General features: G+C 36.8%; 1 protein-coding gene across 1 annotated transcript in view; it reads left to right on the forward strand.

Annotated features, from left to right (window-relative positions):
- Positions 1-21797, forward strand: part of ACSS3 (acyl-CoA synthetase short chain family member 3) — a 155281-nt gene that overhangs the window by 54540 nt on the left and 78944 nt on the right. The window contains exons 5-7 of the mRNA XM_078449651.2: positions 2258-2398; positions 12050-12130; positions 12212-12307. Coding sequence (XP_078305777.1) covers positions 2258-2398; positions 12050-12130; positions 12212-12307 — 318 coding nt within the window. The remainder of the gene's footprint in view (positions 1-2257; positions 2399-12049; positions 12131-12211; positions 12308-21797) is intronic.

Below are 21797 nucleotides of genomic sequence, written 5' to 3' on the forward strand. Positions count from 1 at the left end.
CAGATTTTTCTAATGCACATCTCTTCTCTTTCCTGCTAATAGGTACAGACCCACTGCTCCATCCCTCCCTCCCCAAATGGCATACTTTCCCTTTTTCTTGAGGCTCTTCCCTCTATTTTGACTTATCTTTATTTTATTTTTAAAGTTTATTTCTTTATTGCAAGAGTGAGAGAGCACGTGCATACAAGCAGGGGAGGAGCAGAGAGAGGGAAAAGGAGAGAGAGAGAGAGTCCCAAGCAGGCTCTACATTGTCAACATGGGCCCTGATTGGGGTTCCATCTCACAAACCCTGAGATCATGACCTGAGCTGAAATCAAGGGTCAGACGCCTAACCGACTGAGCCACCCAGGCGCCCCAACTTGTCTTTATTTTAGATGAGGGCTTTGGATGTCTCCTGTCCTTTATAGTAGGCCTGCTGTTTAGTTAGTAATTAAGCTCAATGGACTGGATTTGCTTTCAGCTTAGAAACACAAATTATGAGGCTCTGCGGTGTGTCTCATTAACCAGGATTGCGTTTTTGCCAAAGGAGGTAAAAACCTGGCTGCCACTCCTAAGCCTCAGGCAGGCGACGACAGAATCAAAGGAATATCACATCAGTCAACTCTGGTGCTCTGCCAATATTACTCTTTAAGAACGATAACAGGACACATCTATAGAAGTAAATGGACAGATGTAGAAGCTAATGCTGATTTTCCCTCTCTTCCTTTTGTCAAATCTTCTTTACATATGCCTGTAGAGGATTTTCTTAGCCTGAAGAAAAACCATTCATTCAAGTCCTCATTGTGTTCATCTGTAAAAATTTTTGTGATCCTCCGTTGACATTTTTCATTATAGGGTGTGATAATTTTTTTATGGGTCTGTGATTGTAATGTCAGAGGCTTGGTAATTTGAAATTTGTTGTGTTTATCTGATTCATAAAAACAAGTGGAAATATACAACTGGGTTACAGTTAACTATTTTTATTTATCTCAGTGGTACATTCCAGCTGCATCAGAGTGAGGCTGGAGAAGACAATTGGGCCTTAAACTTCATCTTCATGAAGTTCTGTTCTGATGGTTATCTATTATTATTTATTCACAGAGGCATTTTGTTTGTGACATCATATTTAAGTGTTATTTTGTAAATGTACTCATTTAAATATATGATCATTTTTTACAACCCCGATTAATATGTTAAGGACCCTGAAGAATGGAAGTGGCCTGGCTTTTCTAAATCCCTCAGAGTCTCTGGGCTTCACCCAGGGATCACCTGGATGAAATGAATGGTTACATACATTTTAGGTGGTGGATCTTACTAACTCTCACTGAGGAATGTGTAGCCTATATTAGTAAATTCCCCAAATGTAAACTTTCTGGTATGTCATCTGGAGTTTAGTTAACATTTCAGAAAATAATTAGACATGTACTGAGTCTTAATTCTATTTACATAACTGTGACCCTCCATTAGAATAATTTTCCCATAAGCCACTTCCCTACTCTTTATCTATCTGGCCTATTTCATTGGCACCATCTTAAATAAAGAGGTCTCATTCTTTTTAAGGTGTCTCTGACTAAGTCATGACTATTATCATAAGGTTTATAACACAGAGCTCAGTTCTAGGAACAAAAAAGAAAGCAAACATGTCTGCCATATTAATCAATGACTTGTGGGAAAAATTGGGTAGCATTCTAGATATGTCACATACACTCATTAGTTTTCAAAATTAATTTTGTTCTTGAAAAAGCAAAAACAGATTTCTCCTCCACCCTTGAAAATGATTTAATGTTTCCTCATTTGGAAAGATGGCCTCAGTGTTAGTGCTAAGTTGCCCTTATATAAAGAAAAATTTTAATGGGTTAGTTGATACTGTATTATGAAGACTTTGGTTCCAAAGTAAAAGAAGAAAAGTTATAAAAATAGAAACTGGTTTATAAAGTTAATGGTGTATGTATGTTTATGGAAAACATGAACCTCTGTTCGTTAAGCTCTGACTGTTGATGAAAACATGACTGCATCACATTGAATTTCTTACATATTTCCTTAGATGTGAATAAAACATGTTCTTTTGTTGAAGCCAACATCAAACTGTTGGACTTTTTAGGAATATTTATTTTAAGTCATGACCTTGAAATATATAGTCTTAAATCTGCTAGTTAGTGCTATATAGGCCTAGATTTCCAATCATATGCTCAGACTAATACAGATTTAGCCAGTCTGCATTGTTCTCCTGACTTAACCTCCTCTGTTCAGTGCATATTCCTGTATAATTTCTGTGCAGGAGACCGTTCCCTTGGCTCCAGGTCGTGACCTTGATTGGGATGAAGAGATGGCCAAAGCACAGTCACATGATTGTGTTCCTGTTCTTTCAGAACATCCGCTGTATATTCTTTACACGTCTGGAACAACAGGGCTGCCGAAGGTATTTGCTCTCTTAAAAATAAGTATCTATAGTGGCAGATTTCTTTTGCCCTGAGAATGTTTGATTACTGACTGAAAATGCAACTGTACCTGAAGGATTAGACTTGGGTACTTTGTACCTTAAAGCTATGTTATGTTCAAATCTAGAAAAATATTAATTATATTTAATGTCAAATGCTTTGCCCCTATTTCTTCCGAAATTTTCACATACATAAGCAAGCTGCTATTGATTTAGTAACCTATTAAAATGAATAGGTATTTGATCAAACATCAGTTGGTTTAATACAATTTTATAAAACTATATTTTAAATTAAATAGTTTTATTTTCTAAATTAAGGTGTAACTTTTATAGAGTATGGAATTGATTTTTGATCTAGGGGAATTCAATTCTTTGTTATAAATGCAAGATTGAGAATTGGCCTAGACAGTTTGAACAACGGGCAATTTATCCAGAGTATTGAACTATGTGATTTGTAGCACTGAAGACACTCAAGGATTTTTAAATCTGCTTACCATGAAAGGTGTTTTCACAAAACAAAGTTAGAAGAATCAATATTTTTGCAGGTGTCAGATAAGAAATAAATATCACTTTTGTCTGTATCTCCAAATTATACTGTTTCTTCATACAACTTCATAAAGGCTTGCAATGTCATCTTCCTATTCATTTTCAATTTTTTTTAGTTTATTTATTTATTTTGAGGGAGAGAGAGAGAGAGAGTGGGAACAGGGAAGTGTCAGAGAAAGGGAGAGAGATAAAATCCCAGGCAGGCTTGCACTGTCAGCATGGTGTCTGACATGGGGCTCGAACCCAGGAACTGTGAGATCATGACCTGAGCTGAAATCCAGAGTTGAAGGCTTAACTGACTGAGCTACCCAGGTGCCCATATTAGGGAGTTCAGTAGTCACTGAATCCTAAAATTTTAGTGGGGGAAGGGGCTTTCACAATCACTCACATCCTGGAGGACAGTGGCCTCTTAATTAATAATTAGATTTCTGTAGCATCAGAGTTCTGAGAATGTAATTTGTTAATCATAAAATAGTGATTCCATTAGATTAGTTTTAAACAGAAAATTAAGATGTTCCACATCAAACTCACTTGCTTATAAAAAAGGAAATATTTGGTAGGGAGTATATTCTCTCTGAGGACAGAGACCATGTTTTATTACATTTTAGTCTACCATTGTGCTTTTTTTTTTAAGTTCATCTTTATTTATTTTTGAGAGAGAGATAGAGTGGGCAGGGGAGGGGCAGAGAGAAAGGGAGACAGAATCCCAAGCAGGCTCCGCGTGCTCAGCCCAGAGCCCAGTTGTGGGGCTCGAACTCACGAACCGTGAGATCATGACTTGAGCTGAAATCAAGAATCAAGATGCTTAACTAACTGAGCCATTCAGGTGCCCCACTACCATTGTGCTTTGTATGTAGTTTGGTGCTTAATAAATTTTTGTTGCATGCATAAAAAAAAAACAAATTTGTGTCATTGTGGAATCAATCCCTTATGATTTTTTTCGCAACTCTGGTCATCTGAAAAATAAATATTCCTTCATATTGATGACTTGTTCAAGCAGTCCAAATGATCTTCTGGACCCTAACTTTAACCTTCCACCTTTTGCAATTCTGCATTATGCACCAGCTGCATAGAGTCTAACTGGATGTGTGGCTGTAAAATAAAATGGGATTCACCAAGTTATAATCTAATAGAAAAGTTCAACATGAAAGGGAATCCCTGACCCTGAAAACATAGTATAACCTAACCAAATATCCAAAATCACTTTAGCTCCTGTTAGCCTGAAGGATTCTTATAAAAACAGTTGTGCCACTTCAAGATTTTAAGTTACCCTGAATTTCACTTGGTCTGGATGGGGATGTCTATGGCAGGAACGAAAGAGCTTGTTAGAGACTCAAACCTGACTCAGCCAGTGTGGTAGAGATGAAAGTAACATGTAGAGCATCAAATCGGAAAAATGGCGGTTCCAAATAAAGAAGGATCCTAGCTTTTCCAGGTGTTGTTCGGGTCAGGAAGTTCTCTCCTGGAGATGCCCAAACTGAAGATCATTTGAAGTTTCAGTCATTCTCATTTACTTCCTTATGTACCATCCTAAAGATAATCTCCCTTCACTAAATTGGAGAAGGCTTTAATTGTGTGGAGGTCTCTATTTATGTCAAATTCAACTCCATTCAATATACGTGTATTGAGTGTTCATTCTGTGCTAAACGATACGAGTGAACCACAGTCCCTTCAGTCTAATGGATTGAAATATTCATGAACACAGGTAGGCGAGGTAGACTGTTATCCCTGCACTATTTCTTTCTCGGAAAAGATGAGATTGAATGGTATCTGAAGGATTCCATTCAACAAATTCAACAAATAATACTGAGCACCCAAGTATGTGTTTGGTTATCTTTTTAAAAGTTTAAAAGTTTATCTTCTATAGCCAGGACACAGGAACTAAACAAAGAGCTATTTAATATGTGGAAAGTGTTGTGAAGAAAAAATAAAGCAGGGTAATCGGACCGAGTGGTGGGAAAAGTGGGAGAGCTGTTCTATTAAACAGTGGTCAAAGAAAGCTCTTATAAGGTGGTGTTTGAAGGATAAATAAAATGTCTTCATAGAGTGGCATCCTAGAGAGGACGGCACTGTAGGCAGAGAGGGTAAGCATAAGCAAAGGCAGGAGTGTGCAAGAAAGTTTCCAGGATGGCTATTGCATGTGGTACTAATGAGGAGGACAAATGATTAGATACATAGGCAAGGGCCAGACTCTTAACATTTAGCCAAGAAGTTTAGGCTATATTCTGTATGGAAGGGACAGAGGGCACTAATGCTTTTTAGGCAGGAGAGAAAAATATGAAGGAAGGTAAATCCTTGCAAGATTCTGTTGGGAAAATAAGCAAGTACACACAATGGAGGCAAGGAGATTCGTTTCCAGACTGTTTTAATTTAGGACTTTACTTAAGATAGCACATTTAATAAAGAGAAATCAGATCTGGTTCAAAGACAGGCATGAGGCAGAGGACAGGTCCAAGACTCAAAACTGAGAACCCAGGCAGATGGTTTTGAGTATTTGCCAAATAGAAAAACAGGATGTGGTTTGGGGCTGGGGGAAGCTGAGAGTTTTTGAACATACTGAGTATAATGCATCTTGGACTGAGTATGATGCATCCTCAGATGCATACTGAGTATGATGCAACATGGAGATGCCTAGCCAGAGGTTGGAGATGGAGGTCTGGGTCCGAGAAGTGCATCTGGGTTGGGAGATAGACCTTTGTGGTTCATCAGCTCTGGTGTTTAAAGCATGGTGGTGAGTAGGTTTTGCAAAGTGGGACATGCAGAATGGCAAGAAAAGTAGTCATCTCTCAAGGTCCCTCAGAAATACTTCCTTCATTCCTCTAGTGCATTTTAGAATTCCAGTTGCATTGAAATTATACATTGTCAACAAACCTTTATGTCACTTATTTTGTTCTACCTTATGGATACCAGTTTTTATTTACTTATCTTCATAATGTTGCATATTCTCAGAAGTCAGAATATATTTCATGTATCTTTGAATCCACTATGTCACTAACCTAAAAACTGGGCCATGGTAAATTCTCAGAAAATTTGTTAAATGATCTTTGACTTCTTGAGTTAGTTCCCAGACTCCTCTTTATTCAGAAGATTCTCATTTCACTTTTGGTAGGTATAATCAGGCTTAATGGGATCTGAAATTTTAATATTTGTATTTCCAGAATAGAAGTACAGGAAAGATGAGCACACATACATTCATGAAGCATTTAAATAATTTTAATGTCATCATACAATTTGTTTTCTCAATCTTTGGTCTTCATGAGGAAAAATAATGTTCTGGGCCCGTAAAAATATTCTGCTTAAAAATACTTTTCATAAGCACATATAAGACACACATAAGGCAATCTGTTCTTTGGTTAGAAGTTGAAGATCTATTTAGGACATATTTGCATCTCTGCATCTGCCAGCCCTGGATTTGTCAGGTTGCTCTATGAGAGGTTAATCTGTAAATATTCTAGCAACCACAACTGAGCGACTTTGCATACATTTCTGCAATGTTGTGGGCTTCTGTCCTGTTTAGTCTGGGTGACTGTGTTCAAGATACTTCAAAGTACTGCACAGTGGAAGAATTCTGCATCTGGATGCAGGGGCGTCCTTTTGGGAAGGGGAGATTTAGTGATGATAATACTTCTCTGCTTCCAGCTTGATATCATGAAGGGACAGTGATAATTACACACACACACACACACACACACACACACACACACACACAAAACAACGTCCAGTGCCAAAACAGAAAAGGCGAACAAGAGAATAGGGGGGAAAAAGCCAAGGATTGAAAGGAAAGCATGTGAGGGCATGATGCTAAGTGAGAGAATCCAGACACAGAGAGAGAAATACCATATGAATTCACTTCTATGTGGAATCTAAAAAACAAAACAAACCAGAAACAGACCTATGAATAAAGAGGACAATCTGATAGTTGGCAGAGGAGAGGGGCTGGAGAGATGGGCAAAATAGGGGAAGGGGATAAAGAGGTGCAATCTTAACAGCTAAAAAATGAAGAAAAAAAAAGACACAGATACAATGTACAAACTATAAGGAGTATAGTTAATATGTAACAACTTTGTATGGTGATAGAAAGTAGCTAGATTTATCATGGTGACCACTCCTAATGGATATAAATGTTGAATCACTATGTTGTACACCTGAAATAATAGAATATTGTATGTCAACCACACTTCAAGAAAAGAGGAAAGAAAGAAAGAAAAAGAGAGGGAGGGAGGGAGGGAGGGAGGAAGGAAGGAAGGAAGAAAGAAAAAGGAAGGAAGGAAGGAAGGACAGGAAAGAAAGAGAAAGACATGACAAGAAGGTGGAAGGCCTTTTGTCCTGATGTGCATTTACACAATTTATGTCACTTTTATTCCCACATGTTGGGTGACATTCATATTTCTTACCCTAGAACAAAAAATAGGAGAAATATGAATAAAAAGCAGTGAACTTTTTTTCTTATCTGTGGTACAATTCTTGCAGTTAAGACGCTGAACTTGCTATACCTTTGCCCCTTATATCACAGTTGTTCAGATCGATAAAAAATTATATTGCTGCTAAAGTATTCTCCATAGAGGTTGCTTCAGAGTCATCCGAAAACCTGTAGCAACAGATTTCATGTTGGATGAACTAACCCAAAAGGAGCCGTTCCATTCCCACCAGTATGATTCACTCAGTTCTACAAGTTTCAGAGCTTTCTCCTGAAGAAAGAAGATGGTAATATTTTTCTTACATGTGCTTATTCACTCAACTGTTCATGTATTGAATCGGTCAAGAAATGTATTACGTGCCTACTCCATGGCAGTTACTGGGCTAAAGATGAAGAGGGTTTCTCCTCATAGCGCTCATCGTTGGGGGGAGACGCATCACAGTGTCAGGTTGCCACCCGGAGGAGGTTTGCAGACTCTGGGGACAAGGAACAAGACAGGAGAGACCATTACTTAACACAGACTGTGGCACTGGGGACAGCTTCTAGAAGAGGTGACACTTTCATGATGTCTTTAAGTACTTGCATGATGAAGTAGGAGCTAACCAGGTTCAGGAAAGAGGTGGGGATGGGGGTTCATTCTAGAAAGAGGGGCTGTCATCTGTAAAGCCATTGGAAGAACACAACTACTGTTGGTCTATTGGATTTATTTTAAGTAATCAGAACCACACCTCTTATTTCTCAGTGAACCGACCCCAGCTATCATCTGGTGATGGCTTTCTTTTATTTACGTAAAATACTCATTTATCCTTTCTTCTTGTTCTGTTTTTTACTCAACTTGTCAGGCCAAATCGAAACACACATGCACACACACACACACGTTTACATATGTATGTACGAATAAATACATATCTCATGTATGTAAATATGCATATCTCTTTTGTATAAACTTTGTTACACAGTAGGAGGACAGAGGGGCTCAACTTAGAAAGTATGAAGTTTTGTTGAGTACTCCAGACTTCTCTTACCTGATTTTTGAGATTTGCTTTTCAGATTTTTATAGATCAATTAAAAAAAATAGGATGTAGAGTTCCAAGCTCCTAATCTTACCACACTCCTCGGTCTTCTCCTTTTGATAAAACCCATATTGTTTTGTATTTTTCTTAAGTTGTGGCAACCAACACTGCATACCACACTTGATACTGACATGTTTTCTGTTTTCTTACGTTTCACTTTAATGGCCTCATTTATGACGTTTTGTGGCTTTCCTTGTTTTCATAGGCAGCTCATTAAGCTGGAAATCATAAAGAATACCTGTGATGACTCTGTGGTCCTATTCTTGGGCAACTTAATAACCAGAGTTTAATTTTACCTGTATGGATTGAAGTTTAAAATGTCATCAGTTAAAAATTGTTGTTGTTTTGTTTGTTTTAAAGAGCACTTTCATATTGCCCCCCTTTTGCATGTTTTAAAAAGTTTATTTACTTATTTTGAGAGAGTGCATGTGGGGCAGGGTGAGAGAGAGAAAGAGAGAGAGAGAGAGAGAGAAAGAGAGAGAGAGAGAGAGAGAGAGAGAGAGAGAGAATCCCAAGCAGGCTCCAGGCTGTCAGCGCAGAGCCCAACGCAGAACTCAATTTCACAACTGTGAGATCATGACCTGAGACAAAATCAACAGCCAGATGCTTAACCAATGAGTCATCCAGACACCCCTCCTTTAGCGTTTTTGAGATAGAATTCACTTTCTTGTCTTTATTTGGGGTACAGGATGCTATTCCCACCCGGAAGTCTTTTAAGCTCTCCAGAAGACTTTAAGTGTTACGGCTAATACTCCAAAAACCAGAACAGTATATTGGTAGGTTCCAGGGATTTTCTGACAATATATTAATTCATCTAATGGTTTTACTTTCAGGTAGATAGAGTGTAAGTACATAAAAAGAGTAGTAACAGAGACTCAAGAAAGTAAAATGCAGCATGCTTGTGTTTTAGGAGTAAGCATTGATACTGGGTAAGAATTTTTAATCTCATACTCAAGATTTCAAATATATTCTTAAGTAGTTTTCAGTTCCTGATCAATTTTGAATATTAGAATATAATGATTTGATTTTTGAACATGATTTATGTGTTTTTAGAGGCTGAACAGAGTTTCTCTTTTGCATTTTAATCATTACCTGGAAAATGTGAGTACAAACAAAACAAGAAATGCTTTAGCACCTTATTTTCAGTCACATATTTAATATTATAATAAAGGCATTCTCTTTTTAAACTGAATCTTTCAATTTTTTTTTACTTTCAAACTTTTTATGAAAGATCTAATGGAGAATATGAAATTATGCTGCTTTTTTCTACATCATCTCAAATACTCAGAAAATTGAAAACATCACCCAATACTTTGGAGGCAAGGCCAAATCTCAGATTTTTTATCTAGATTAATGAATGGTAAAATGATACTTGACAGAAATTTTTATCCTTATTCTTAAAAAAATAAAAACAAGTGGATCAAAACTAATGAAAAACAGACGTCACAGCTTTTCTCTCTATTAGCTGCATTTAAATTGTTTTTAATGAGAATCTTTGATGGCAACCTTTAATTGTTTTGACATTTCTGCCTTTTGGGCAGTATTAGCACAGGGAAAAATAAAAAGCAGTAATTGCTAGAACTAAGGAAATAATTTTGCTAATAGGATACAAAATTCAATTGTAAATACTTTATGATTTTAAATGTGTGTTTTTGTTTTTTTTTTTTAATGCCTGGCCTCATTTTTAAGTCTCACTTTTGTGGCATCAATTGGATTTAAATATCCACTATTTTATGGGCAAAGCAACAATGGTAAATATTCTTTAAAGAAGGGTAAAGGGTAAGTCCATTTGTGAGGTAAATAGGAATTTGATAACGTATTCCTTTAAATTATCTTTTTCACTTTACAAATGAGTTACTACTTGTTTATATTTTTTCAAGCCTTTTCTTCCTTTTTCACTTCCAATTGATTCATTTTATCCTCTGCACCATAAATTTACCCAGTTATAATAATATTTAGAATTACTGATAACAACGAGCTCTAAATGCAAGGACAAGTAGATGGAGAGAAAATTCTAAAACATTTTAAATGAAATCATTACTGACATTAATTTTCACTGTCTACCATAGTATATATGGCTAACATCTATGAAAAGAAGCTTCACTTTTTCTTCTCTACACAATGAATAAAATTTTTCAGAAAAAAAAAAGTGTTTGCAAGTTGATTCATGTCAAACTACTCGAGGAATTGAATCATAAGAAAAGATCTCAATGGAACAAACCAATAAGCAAAGTTCATGGAAGATGGCACAGAATATACTGGGAAAAGAGCTTACCTGGGAAAATTCACATGTGAAACCCCCTTGCAGGAGGCTAAGGTTTCTAATACGCGACGGTGATCAAGAGAGCCAGCTGTTTGCTGACCACATTGTACAACTTAGAAAGTAGCTGTCAAATGCCTGCATGTCACATTTGCTGAGAGACCAGGTGTTTTTCTGGTAGATAAAATGTGTTCCTCAGCTTGATACCTATGTTTTATCGGTGCCTGCGGAGAGCAGCAATTTTAGTAACTAATGGAAAGTCGATTTGTTTTTCATTTCTCTGATTCACGTACGTACGTTAAAGCTTCAGAGTTATGCCAAAAAGTCCCAACCTTAGTACATTTCTTAATTCTGGCCATGTTTGCCTTTAGGTAAAATATTAGGTAAATTATTTTCTGTATACAGTAATAATAATTGTTCTACTAAAGGATGTTTCAAAATACATGTGAGTGGAATACAGCTTTACTTTTTCACTAGCTCATTCTGAATATTCACATGGTTAAGCCTTTTCAAGCCAATGATGATTAATGTTTGTAATGAAGCAGTAAATAAAATTATTAAATTTACCATCAGTTTTTATTTGTGGTGACTCTTGTGCCAGTTTTCAAATATTAATCTTGTATTAAATTTGAATACGTTCAGTATCGTGTAGCTGCTAGAAACTGATTCAAGAAAGCTGTGGCACTGTGATGTAACAATCCCTACTTTTGCCCCAACTGTAATATAAGGCAAGTCTGTGAGCCTTAGATCCAACTCATGAGGTGAGGACTGATTTGTTGGAATTCTAGAATTCATCATTAAAGAATTGTTCAGCTCTAATACTGTGCTAGCACAATCCCTAGTGTAGCATTGTAATGAGGCTCCAGCTAGAACATGACATTGCTTCTTCTAAGCATCCTATTAATATTCAATCATATAATGGAATAGCCATCCTTATGTTAGTCTGTTGGAAGAGCACAGCTACCTTTGATTTTTCTGTCTACACCATTTGAGAATTTCCGTTTTCATTCTGCAAATATGCCTGCAAATGTAATGTTAATTTATGCCACCACTGGAAAAAAATTTTTTATTGCATGTAATTCTGTGACGTCGTAAGTTTTCTTTAGAAAGTCAAGAATGGTCTGTGAGAATGGATTCTACAAGTGAACTGATGTGGATATTATTAATGGGGGAACCAAATAAATATTGAAGTAAATACAGTTGGATGAAAACCAAATACGTACTTTATGGAATATAAAAGACTTTAAACAGGAACTTTTTGAGATGGATAGTGTGAAGGCAGAGAATCTTTTAACACATTGTTTATTGATGTTAACCTCATGTTTTCTCTCTTTTAGGGTGTGGTTAGACCCACTGGGGGATATGCTGTGATGCTAAACTGGACAATGTCTTCTATATATGGACTTAAACCTGGAGAGGTAATCATGGTTTTAAATTCATGTTACAGGAATATTTCTCTGATGAACGTATATGTATTTTATTACCTTCTTATTTTTTAGGTGTGGTGGGCAGCCTCTGACTTAGGCTGGGTTGTTGGACATTCCTATATCTGTTATGGACCTCTTCTACATGGGAACACAACAGTTTTATATGAGGTAATAAGATGAAATTAATACCATCTAAACAATTTTTTTAACTGAAGGTTTTAAAGAAGTGGTTTGTAAGTGGGAACTGAAAAATTTGGATTTGGGGCATGACACTTTTTTATATCTTCTTCCAGTTAAAAATAGGATATCAAAAGAGAATGGAATACAGACAATAATAGCCAGCTGTTAAAATTGTGCTGAACAAAACCAGCAAAAATTATATTATGAAAAACATACACTCATCAGCTTGATGTCTATCCCTAACAGATTTCTAGAAAGTATTATACAAAGGCATTGCAATAAAATAAATGTTTTTTTAAAAATAAGGATTCTCTTTGAAGTAAACAAATTAAGCCTCAACACTGAATCCCTATTATGAATTATGGTGTTAGTAACATACATGTAACAGAGTTGAAGGTGCCATTGTAAGTATTTATATTTAGAAATATAAGCTGCCTTTAGAACTGAAGAACATACAATTCTTGTGCATTTACCATTGGCCTTTTATTACTTCTTGAGTTTATTTGAAACATGATTTTAATACTATGAAAGGGGCTTGGGTTTTTTTTTTTTTTTTTTTTTTTTTTTTGGAATGATGTACTCAAGAGCAATGTAGATGCTTTATAAATATTTTTGTGTAAAGGAGTGAATGTAATAGCTACATTCTTAAACCTTTTATCTGAATTCTGGTTTCCTTCATACCAAGTGTAAATATCTTCAATTCTTTCTGATAACAAAACAAAGCTTTTTAGACCTTTGCCCACTTCTAGCTATCCCATCTTTATTTTCTTCGCCACTGAACTCCTTGAAAAAAAATACCCAGTTCACACTGTGTGAATTTCATATTCTTCTAGTTCCTCTTTATCCCACTGTGGTCCAATTTTTATCCACATGACTTCATAGAAGCTGCTGCAGCAGAGGTCAACAGTGACTTCTTAAGTGATCAAGTCAAAAGGTCTTCAATCTGATTTAATTTTCACTCTTTTAGTGCATCAACCATGCTATTTGCTGCAAGTAATTATTTCTCCTCTTGAGCTCCCTGCCCTTTTGCTATTTGTTCAGGCTGTTTCTTTTGCCTGGCATGACTTTTCCTGTGTCTTTCCTTCCCTTCCAATCTTGAAGACTCTGCTTAGACCTTATCATCTCTCCAAAGTTTCCATCTTATATTCTTTGGTTTTGTTTAGGGCCCTTTCCATGGTTCCATTGCCCCCTGAGCACATGTCTATCACTGAGCACTGAGCTGAGCACACTGGTTTGCTTTGTCTGTTTATATCCAGTAGAGTGTGAGATCTTCAAAAACCAGTCTCCCAGCACAGTGTGTAGCACACACTAAACACTCAATAAATGCTCATGGAACTAAATTGAGCTCCACTCCTTTGTTCTCCTCCTACCTCTCAAGACAGCTTGTCCTCCTTTTCCTCTCTTGGTTTCCCTTACTTTGGTCCTAAACACTGGAGGTTAGAAGGGTCTTATTCCTAACCTTCTTTTCTCATCATATATATATGTTTTGTAATCTCCATGCAGTTGGATTTGAGTAGTACAAATTAAACCAAGGCTTCTGTCTACTCCTGTCTATATCAGATCTTCCTGCTGAGCACCAACTTATTGTTAGACCATCTTTGGATGGTCCATCCACATCTTATGCTCAAGATGACAACCTGAACTCACCATCTCCATTCTTCCCTGCAAAACACATTTCTTCCCATGTACTCTACAATGTTAATTTGACCTGCATTTACTCAGTTATCCAAACTAAGAATCAAGGAGTGATTCTAATTTCATTATCCTTACATATCACACCCTATTAGTCATTACATTTTGCTGAGTTTATATTTTAGTACCTATCAAGAGTATCCTCTTTTCCATGCCTCCTGCCGTATATTCAAAGCTGATATTCAGCTGCTATGCATATGTATGTTGTTGACTGGTGTGTGTTCTGTGTTTGACTTCTGATTTGACTCGTGCCTATGGTTTGCAGTTGTAGATTTCAGATTATCCTCAGATAATCCATCTAGAGCGCATTCTAACGGGTGCTCTTGCCTTTAAAGTTCCTTTCAGTCTACCTCTCCCCTAACTCCAGTTTCTGAGCTCTCCCTACTTATGTAATTATCTGTCTAAAATGCAAAAGCCAACATAGAACTTTGTTGCTTAAAATCCTTCAAAGGGTTAAGTTCTACTTCTGCAAAGACGAAGATGACATACTTTCCTCTATTCCTGTCTCTAAATAGGACTAAAAATCATAAGAATTATGTCTAGCGAAAACATTACAAGACTAAAAGTTGGAGAGAAGAAGGGAAACTTGCTTTTAAGGACCTTGGGACCCAAGGAACAACATGGTGATAAGACCCTGGGTTTTATTTTTCCCTCATATATCTTATATTCACTGCTGAAAAAGCTGGTAACCCAGAAACACCAATAACAACAACAACAACAACAAAACACACACACACACACACACACACCCCTAAAAAATGTAAAGAAACATGATCTCTTAAGCCAAAGGAATAGGAAAAAGAAAGCCTAAGTAAAACGTAAAACTTTTAGATGGTTCTCCTCTAGGCAAACACCATAGAAAAATTCATGCTCTCTCTCCCCACCCCCAACAACAAAAGCTGAGCTTAGTCTTCCATATTTGTCAAGGTGTAAGGTAAGGAGGAAGTGTAACCCTCCATCTTCCCACAGGGGTATCAGAGAAGTTTAAACTAGGGAGCCAAGACTTTTATCCCTGCCAGGTGGTAATGAGGACCCCTCAAACTTGTAGTGACAGTGGAGACCATAGGAGTCTGGACTTATACCCCCTCCTGTCAGTAATGAGGTACCCCTCTTCCCATTAAGGTGGTATCAGGGAGCAGTTACTCTTACCTCACCCAGCCTGGGGGTTATCAGTGGAAGCCTACTGTTAGAAGTAGAACCCACCCAGAACAATGAGAAGCATCCTCCCACTTGGGTATCCGTGAAGGCCAAATGAGGAATCTGGATTTTTATCTTTACCTCTCCATTCCTTAATGGAGTGGAACCAAAGTAAAGCCATCTATAACAGAAGATGTAAATATGAGCCAGTCTTATAATATAATACACAAAATATCTAAGATTTGATGAAAAAAAAGTCACTCCTCATACCAGAAACTAGAACGAACTCAAGCTACTTGAGAAAAAACAATTTATAGAGACCAATTGAGATGTTAGAATTATCTGACAAAGGTTTTAAAGGAGCCATGATGAAAGTACTTCCACAGGGATTATGAGCATTCTTGAAACAAATGGCAAAATAGAAAGTCACACTAAATGTGTCGAAGTTATAAAGGACAACTGTATGGAAATCTTAGAACTGAAAATGACAATAACCTAAATAAAAACTCATTGTGTGTGTGTGTGTTGGGAGGGGGTGTGGTGGTGAAATAAGTGAAAGGGATTAAGAAGTACAATCTTGCAGCTATCAAATAAGTCACAGAGATGAAAAATACAGCATAAGGAATACAGTCAATAATATTATAATAATGCTGTATGGTGACAGTGACAGATGGTGACTACACTTCTCATGGTGAGGATCATGTAATGTATATAAACTTGTCAAATCACTTTGTTGTATGCCTGAAACTAATATAACATTGTATGTCAACTGTAACTCAATAATAAATTTAAATAAACAAAACAAAACACCTCAGTGGATGGGCTCAATGCCAGAATGGAGGGAGGGGGAAGAAGAATCAGTAAACTGGAAGAAGGAACAATAGAAGTTACCCAATGAAAACAAGAGAAGGAAAAGAGACTGGAAAGAAAAATTAGCTGAGCTCCAGGGACATGTGGAATGATGACACAAGATCTAGCTTTTTTGATATTCGTGTCATGAAAGGAGAGGAGAAAGGGGGTCAGGCTGAAAAAATAATGAAAATTCACACCTTCTTAAATTTAGCCAAAACTATACATCTATAGATTCAAGAAACAGAGTAAACCTCCAGACCAGATTAGTCTACAGAAACACACACACACACACACACACACACACACACACAAATCATAAATTTCTGAACACTAAAGACAAAAAGTAATCTTGAGACCAATGGGAAAGAAAGAATACCTTATCTATGAGGGAAAGCCATTTGAATGACAGGATTTTTCTTTGGAGGCCAGAGGAAAGTGACACATTTTTCAAGTTTGGAAAGTAAAGAATTGTTAATCCAGAATCCTATATCCATCAAAATAAAGAAGAAAGAAAGATATTCTCAGGATGAAGAAAAACTTATAAGAATTTGTCACCACAGGCCTCCCTCAAAGGAATGGCCAATGGCCAGTACTTAATGGTAAAAGATTTAATACTCCTCCTATGTCTAGACCAAGGCTAGGATGCTCACTCTCACCCTCTATTTCAACATAGTTCTGGAAACAAAAACAAAAACATTTCAGAAAGGAAGAAATACAATCGTCTCTATTTGAGTCTGCACGATTATCTATGTAGAAAATTATAGAACATATAAAAACACATAATAAGTGAATTCAGTCAGGTCTTAGTATACAAGATAAACACAAATATCAACTGTATTTCTGTATACTAGCAATGAATGTTTGTGGTTATGAAAAGGCAACAGGAGGAATCCATATGGAGATGGATCTGTTCTACATCTCACTTATATCAATATCCTGATTGTGATATTAAACTACAGTTTTGCAAACTGTTAGCACTGGGTAAATCTGAGTAAAATGTACATGGCATATTTGCAGGTGAATCTACAGTTAGCTCATATAAAAAGTTTAATTCAAAAATTAAAAAAAAAATTAAAAATCTTCAAAGAACTCCTGTCTGTTAAAAAACATAATTCAAGCTTATTTGCCTGATACAAATGATTGATAGTCATCTGCCCTTTGCTATGTTTAAATCTTATTTCTGACTCAGCTTCCCACTTAATAATCCTGTTTTACAGGCACTTACGTGAACAGAACTGCCAGTATTAGCTTGTTCCTGACAGTAAAATTCCACTTGTTCTGATCATGTAATAGAGTGGTCCTTTTTCTTAAGAGATCAAGTTAAATATCATCTCCTATCTGATATTTCCTTTGCTTTTCTCAGGCTGATTGAGGTGTTCTTTGTGCTTCTATGGTATCTAGATACCTCTGACCTTGTAGATTCAGTGCTGTGATGCTGTAAACTTTAAGGGCAGGGGATGTTTGTCATTTCTGTACCCTCCCCATGCCTGACACAGTGCCTTCCAGGTGGTAGGTAAAATTTGTTGTGTAAATGAACCATTTCTAAGGGGATTAACTGACAATGCAAGTGTGCAAAATGCAGGGAAAAAACTCACTCCATTAATTAAACAAAGCTAAAATAAACTGGAAATGAGTTCTGATTTGTCACCAGTCCAGCAAGTGAAAAAATATTGATTAACCTCCCCCAAATTATCATCCTATTTGTGCCCCAATGTTAAGTGGATTACCAAATTAATATTATTTTATTTTTGTCTGGTTAGTATTTTTTATTTAAGAAGCCAAAATATACCATTAAAAAGTTAAAAATACATTCTTTTTATGGTGAATAGAATACTTCTTGTACTTCTCATAGGATTATCTCTTCTAAAGAGAAATAAAATCATATACATCTCAGTATGTTCAAAGTTTTATTTTCATTTTAAATGAGTTATAGAATTTCAAACCTATAACATAGTTATTGAATTGGTGAGTGTGACAATATGTTTCCATATTGATGAATTTTGAGTTAATAAAAATTGATGTTCTGCAGTACTGGTTCATTATGTGCCCAAGTCATCTATGGTTCATAAAACATACCTCTTACTGAATGCAAATGGTTCGTGATATTTAATGAATGAATAATGAATGAATTTTTTTCTCAGCAAAGATCACTTTTTTATATTCTGGAACTTAATACACATCTATAATTATATCGGCCGAAAAAACTTAAAAGTGGATATAACTAAGTTGGATCATCAGTTTAATTTCTAGATATGTTAAGAGTCACCCACCTGAAATGATCTGTGTTTCGACATGAACACACACAGCGGATATTTAAATACAATTTTCTTTTCTGCCATAGTGTACATATAGCTGTGCATCTGTAGAGTGAAAACATATTGGAAATTCTAACTGTGGGTTTGCCTTTAACTTCCTGATAATTAAACCAAATGAAAAAAAAAATATATGTTTGTTTATTTTTGAGAGAGAGACAGTGCAAACCAGGAAGGGGCAGAGAGAAAGAGAGAGGGAGACACAGAATCCGAAACAGGCTCCAGGCTCTGAGCTGTCAGCACAGAGCCTGACATGGGACTTGAACTCATGAACCATGAGATCATTACCTGAGCCAAAGTCAGACGCTTAACTGACTGAGCCACCAAATCGCCTCGATAATTACCAGATTTTTAACACATTACTATTTCTTTCGTTAAAACAAACAAACAGTCCCACAGAAATCCTTGATTCCCTTATCCCCTTGCATTTAGAACACTGTCTTCATCTTTGAAGACTTGCCTGCACCCAGTAGTTGGAAGTTACTCTGTAGTTCTCACGTTGGCATCTGTCACCATCATTCCATAATAACAGTTTTTGATAATTTCCCAAGTTCTCTCTGTTTTTCCTTTTTTTTCCAATATATGAAAATTATTGTCAAATTGGTTTCCATACAACACCCAGTGCTCATCCCAAAAGGTGCCCTCCTCAATACCCATCACCCACCCTCCCCTCCCTCCCAGCCCCCATCAGCCCTCAGTTTGTTCTCAGTTTTTGAGTCTCTTATGCTTTGGCTCTCTCTCCCACTCTAACCTCTTTTTTTTTTTTCTTCCTTCCCCTCCCCCATGGGTTTCTGTTAAGTTTCTCAGGATCCATATAAGAGTGAAAACATATGGTCTGTCTTTCTCTGTATGGCTTATTTCGCTTAGCATCACACTCTCCAGTTCCATCCACGTTGCTACAAAAGGCCATATTTCATTCTTTCTCATTGCCACGTAGTACTCCATTGTGTATATAAACCACAATTTCTTTATCCATTCATCAGTCGATGGACATTTAGGCTCTTTCCATAATTTGGCTATTGTTGAGAGTGCTGCTATAAACATTGGGGTACAAGTGCCCCTATGCATCAGTACTCCTGTATCCCTTGGGTAAATTCCTAGCAGTGCTATTGCTGGGTCATAGGGTCGGTCTATTTTTAATTTTTTGAGGAACCTCCACACTGTTTTCCAGAGTGGCTGCACCATTTTGCATTCCCACCAACGCTGCAAGAGGGTTCCCGTTTCTCTACATCCTCTCCAGCATCTATAGAGACTATAGATTTGTTCATTTTGGCCACTCTGACTGGCATGAGGTGATATCTGAGTGTGGTTTTGATTTGTATTTCTCTGATGAGGAGCGACGTTGAGCATCTTTTCATGTGCCTGTTGGCCATCTGGATGTCTTCTTTAGAGAAGTGTCTATTCATGTTTTCTGCCCATTTCTTCACTGGGTTATTTGTTTTTCAGGTGTGGAGTTTGGTGAGCTCTTTATAGATTTTGGATACTAGCCCTTTGTCTGATATGTCATTTGCAAATATCTTTTCCCATTCCGTTGGTTGCCTTTTAGTTTTGTTGGTTGTTTCCTTTGCTGTGCAGAAGCTTTTTATCTTCATAAGGTCCCAGTAGTTCATTTTTGCTTTTAATTCCCTTGCCTTTGGGGATGTGTCAAGTAAGAAATTGCTACGGCTGAGGTCAGAGAGGTCTTTTTCTGCTTTCTCCTCTAGGGTTTTGATGGTTTCCTGTCTCACATTCAGGTCCTTTATCCATTTTGAGTTTATTTTTGTGAATGGTGTAATAAAGTGGTCTAGTTTCATTCTTCTGCATGTTTCCGTCCAGTTGTCCCAGCACCATTTGTTAAAGAGACTGTCTTTTTTCCATTGGATGTTCTTTCCTGCTTTGTCAAAGATGAGTTGGCCATACGTTTGTGGGTCTAGTTCTGGGGTTTCTATTCTATTCCATTGGTCTATGTGTCTGTTTTTGTGCCAATACCATGCTGTCTTGATGATTACAGCTTTGTAGCAGAGGCTAAAGTCTGGGATTGTGATGCCTCCTGCTTTGGTCTTCTTAAAATTACTTTGGCTATTCAGGGCCTTTTGTGGTTCCATATGAATTTAGGATTGGTTGCTCTAGTTTTGAGAAGAATGCTGGTGCAATTTTGATTGGGATTGCCTTGAATGTGTAGATAACTTTTGGTAGTATTGACATTTTGACAATATTTATTCTTCCAATCCATGAGCACGGAATGTTTTTCCATTTCTTTATATCTTCTTCAATTTCCTTCATAAGCTTTCTATAGTTTTCAGCATACAGATCTTTTACATCTTTGGTTAGATTTATCCCTAGGTATTTTATGCTTCTTGGTGCAATTGTGAATGGGATCAGTTTCTTTATTTGTCTTTCTGTTGCTTCATTATTAGCGTATAAGAATGCAACTGTTTTCTGTACATTGATTTTGTATCCTGCAGCTTTGCTAAATTCATGGATCAGTTCTAGCAGACTTTTGTTGGAGTCTATCGGATTTTCCATGTATAATATCATGTCATCTGCAAGAAGTGAAAGCTTAACTTCATCTTTGCTAATTTTGATGCCTTGATTTCCTTTTGTTGTCTGATTGCTGATGCTAGAACTTCCAACACTATGTTAAACAACAGCAGTGAGAGTGGACATCCCTGTCGTGTTCCTGATCTCAGGGAAAAAGCTCTCAGTTTTTCCCCATTGAGGATGATGTTAGCTGTGGGCTTTTCATAAATGGCTTTTATGATCTTTAAGTATGTTCCTTCTATCCCGACTTTCTTGAGGGTTTTTATTAAGAAAGTTGCTGAATTTTGTCAAATGCCTTTTCTGCATCGATTGGCAGGATCATATGGTTCTTATCTTTTCTTTTATTAATGTGATGTATCACGTTGATTGATTTGCGAATGTTGAACCAGCCCTGCATCCCAGGAATGAATCCCACTTGATCATGGTGAATAATTCTTTTTATATGCTGTTGAATTCGATTTGCTAGTATCTTATTGAGAATTTTTGCATCCATATTCATCAGGGATATTGGCCTATAGTTCTCTTTTTTTACTGGGTCTCTGTCTGGTTTAGGAATCAAAGTAATACTGGCTTCATAGAATGAGTCTGGAATTTTTCCTTCTCTTTCTATTTTTTGGAATAGCTTGAGAAGGATAGGTATTATCTGTGCTTTAAACATCTGGTAGAAGTTCCCTGGGAAGCCATCTGGTCCTGGACTCTTATTTATTGGGAGATTTTTGACAACTGATTCAATTTCTTCGCTGGCTATGGGTCTGTTCAAGCTTTCTATTTCCTCCTGTTTGAGTTTTGGAAGAGTGTGGGTGTTTAGGAATTTGTCCATTTCTTCCAGGTTGTCCAGTTTGTTGGCATATAATTTTTCATAGTATTCCCTGATAATTGCTTGTATTTCCGAGGGATTGGTTGTAATAATTCCATTTTCATTCATGATTTTATCTATTTGGGTCATCTCCCTTTTCTTTTTGAGA

The sequence above is a fragment of the Panthera onca genome, chromosome B4 (assembly GCF_046562875.1).
Source record: "Panthera onca isolate mPanOnc1 chromosome B4, mPanOnc1 haplotype 2, whole genome shotgun sequence".
Classification (NCBI taxonomy): Eukaryota; Metazoa; Chordata; class Mammalia; order Carnivora; family Felidae; genus Panthera; species Panthera onca.